Genomic DNA, 3513 nt, shown 5'->3' with positions numbered 1-3513 from the left:
TCAGGTTTAGGGGTGGTGGGAGATTCAGCCTCTGTTGTTGGCGCCTCAGTTGCCTCAGGTGTTGTGTCTTCAGGTTTTGGGGTGGTGGGAGATTCAGCCTCGGTTGTTGGTGCCTCAGTGGCCTCAGGGGTTGTGTCTTCAGGTTTAGGGGTGGTGGGAGATTCAGCCTCAGTTGTTGGTGCCTCAGTTGTTGGCGCCTCAGTTGCCTCAGGTGTTGTCTCCTCAGGTTTAGGGGTGGTGGGAGATTCAACCTCGGTTGTTGGTGCCTCAGTTGCCTCAGGGGTTGTGTCTTCAGGTTTTGGGGTGGTGGGAGATTCAGCCTCAGTTGTTGGTGCCTCTGTTGCCTCAGGGGTTGTGTCTTCAGGTTTTGGGGTGGTGGGAGATTCAGCCTCGGTTGTTGGTGCCTCAGTGGCCTCAGGGGTTGCGTCTTCTGTTGGGGGGATGTTGGTAGAGTCCACTTCAGTCACTGGTTCCTCGGTGGCATCAGGGGTCATATCTTCTGGCTTCTCCGTGGTGGGAGGGTCTTCTTCAGTCACTGGTTCCTCAGTGGCCTCAGGGGTTGTGTCCTGTTCCTTTGGGGTGGTGGGTGGGTCTGTCTGGGTAGTCAGTGGCTCTGTGGCTGCAGGGGTTGTCTCTGCCGGTTCTGTAGTTGGAGCAGGAGTGGTCTCTGGGTTTTCCAGTCCAGTGCCAGGATCTATAAGGTAAATACAAATGAGTTTCAGCCATTGGCATTGCTGTGCATGTGGCTGTGGTGTATAAATGTATTGCACATCTGGGCAATAGGGAGTATTGTTGAATACCTGTATTTTTTTAGAAGGGCAAAACTCCCCTGGGCAGGGTTCCACAGGAGTCCCTGTGGTCCCTGGGGGACTGTGCAGCAGCCTGGCTCAGTTGAAGTCATCCCTTTGCTAAGCTGTGTCTGCCCCAGGGGCTGTGCTGCAGGGTTTGGTTTGGTGCTTGTAGGTGAGGCTGCCTTCTGGTTCCTGCCTTTTCCATGCTCTGAAATACAGTTCTTCTAACAAGGCACTGCCCTTCTCAGTCTGTTATTTTGATTTATCCCACTGTCCTTCAACATAACTTTACACCGATGAGCTGAACTTGGAGGAGAGAGGTTGGGAAACAGGAGGAAAGTAATTCCTGAATACAGAACCCTGACTGTATCTCCTACTGTGTCTTTATATCTTGGATGGTTTTCCTCTTTGTGATTTATGGCTTTAAGATTCTCTTTACTTGTATTTATAGTTACATTGACTTGGGTCAAATTATTTATGTTCGGCAAAAAGGAACAGTAAATGTTTCTGCATTTCAATCTTCAAGTATTCTCTCTCTGAAGTTTTGCTGTTTAGCTCTGTTTTCACACAGGTTTTGTGTTTGGTATGAGCAGAGCATTACAGAATAGGTTTTACTCCCACCCAGCAAGTCTGAAATACCATAAGCCAACTGGCATTCTGCTAATGGTTATTTGAATTTCCTTCATTTTCTTTCATTTAACCCAGTATATTGATCTTTTTTTTTTTTAATAGGAAATTGCAACAGCAGAAGCATAAGTACTCCAAATTTAAAACAATTAAAAAAAAAACAAAAGGGGAGGTGTGTTAAAATATTGACCAGCCAGTACTGACTTCTGGTCTCATTTCATTCTTCTTACTTCAGGTTTCAAGTTCAAACTGATCTCCTGAGTTATCACTTCAAATGCTGAAACACAATACCAGAGAACACAGCAAAGCAACATATTTTCCAGTCAGAAAAAAACAAATCAAGTGTTCTCTGAAGTTGCATAAGGCCTGGCTTGATTAAAGCTAGAGAAACCTGCTAGGACACTTTCCTATCTTGGTCCTGACAGTTCCTCACTGTCCCAAAATACAACACCCTTCCTGTTCCAGCCATGGACCTTGTCCAGAACTGACAACGGTCTGTTACACATTTTGGGAAGATGTGTGTGAAAATCCATCAGAGACACCGGAGACATCACCACACTCCACCATCTGTGCTGGGTGAACTCTCCCAAATCCTGAGGGCTCGGTGAGGTAATCAGTTTATAAACCGAGTGCTTCCAAGCTTGGTAACTGTCTGGTAATGTCTAGGATTGGCTTCCTATTTCCAGAGCAGGAAAATGGTCTTTAATGTTCCTTCAGGTAACGCCCATCCTGTTCCATCCATACCCTTGCCTACCTTCCGCAGCTTCCTCTGGCGGCTTTTCCTCATCGGTGGATGACCTTTTAGATGTCGCTTTGTTCTCGGGGGGAGTCTCTGGGGCTGGCTTTTCTGTGTGTGCTGAAAGAGATAAATACTCCCATTAACAGGTTGTTTTTTCTTTGTGGGTACTTGGTGTCAGCTGCCTGAGAAGACAGTGATTACAAAATGGCAGTGACCATCTTCCATATAAATCTAAGCTTCTTCCTATCTATAGGATTCTTTACACTGTTATTTATATGAAAATGTGCAAAAATACCCTTTGGATCCCCAAATGTTTCATCACATATGGGAGTGTTGTTTTACCCAGAAATTTGAGGTGAGGCATTCTTGGCTAATGGCAATTTTGAGGTGGGAAAAAGGTGAATTCTGAATGGAGTTCTACATTCTGAAAATTTGTCTTTTTTTTTTTTTTTTGACTACAGATGACTTGGGACTAAGTTGCTATAGTGGAACTTGAAGAGTTGTCATGTTAGCCAAGCATTTACTTTGATAATCCCCTAAAGATTCAGTTACATTGTAGTTCTCCAGATGTGATAATTCTACACAAATGATCTTTTTTGAGAGACATCTCAATAGAAATAGTTCTCTTGAAGGAGACAGGCATGGACCAAAGAAAAAACACAAGGTATCAGTATTAAGCTAACTTCTAGTAGGCTGAGTTTTAGGAGAAACAGGAAGTTGTGTTCAGATTTTCCAGCTCTGAAAAGTGTGTGGGGTTTCACTTGCAACCAGTAAGAGCCAGATAACATTTTGTAATTAATTGTTGGGTCAAATTGTACAATTGGAAATGAGCTACTAGCTTAGGCTTGTAGAACTTGTTAGTTGTGAAGGAAGTGTGCTGGAGCTCAAGGAACTGGCTGAATTTTTTTATCCAGCTGAAGGAGTTGGTAACTGCCAGAGGTGTGTCAGCTTTTGATGAAATGAATGGGATTTTTTTGTCTCAAAGTGATGACCATGGTGTCAAAGGATTTATTTTCACAGCAAACTCAAAGCAAGGAAGGTTGGGTGTTGGACTATATCCTGGAGCTTTTATTGAGGGACAAAAACTGTGGTTGTTGAATAAAATCATTTTGGGAGCTGAACTGGCTTTCAGAGCAGTCAGTAGTGGTGGAGGGGAATGTTTTGGTTAGTCCTTAGCTGTGCATGTGTGTATTCAGGGGATAAGGGGCTTCTGGAGGGTAGGGAAGGTAATGGTGATATCTAGATAGATGATGTACATTTGACTTTGCTGTACAGAACAAAATGTTGAGAGGATGCTAAAACAGCAAATCTATTCCAAGAGGTTTAGCAGGTTTCTCAGTTATTCACACATAATAT

General features: G+C 43.9%; 1 protein-coding gene across 1 annotated transcript; it reads right to left on the bottom strand.

The window, feature by feature from the left end:
* Positions 1 to 53: 53 nt before the first annotated feature.
* On the bottom strand, positions 54 to 2274 carry LOC108510637 (proteoglycan 4-like; the record flags this gene model as incomplete). Its single annotated transcript, XM_017840300.1, has 3 exons — positions 54 to 197; positions 252 to 694; positions 2173 to 2274. Coding segments are annotated over 3 exons (689 nt in total), but the record flags the coding sequence as incomplete, so codon positions are not given.
* Positions 2275 to 3513: the final 1239 nt, after the last annotated feature.

This window comes from Lepidothrix coronata, unplaced genomic scaffold, assembly GCF_001604755.1.
Source record: "Lepidothrix coronata isolate B3197 unplaced genomic scaffold, Lepidothrix_coronata-1.0 Scaffold1754, whole genome shotgun sequence".
Taxonomy (NCBI): domain Eukaryota; kingdom Metazoa; phylum Chordata; class Aves; order Passeriformes; family Pipridae; genus Lepidothrix; species Lepidothrix coronata.
The sequence above is the reverse complement of the archived record's forward strand: the minus strand, read 5'-3'. Positions and strand labels throughout refer to the sequence as shown.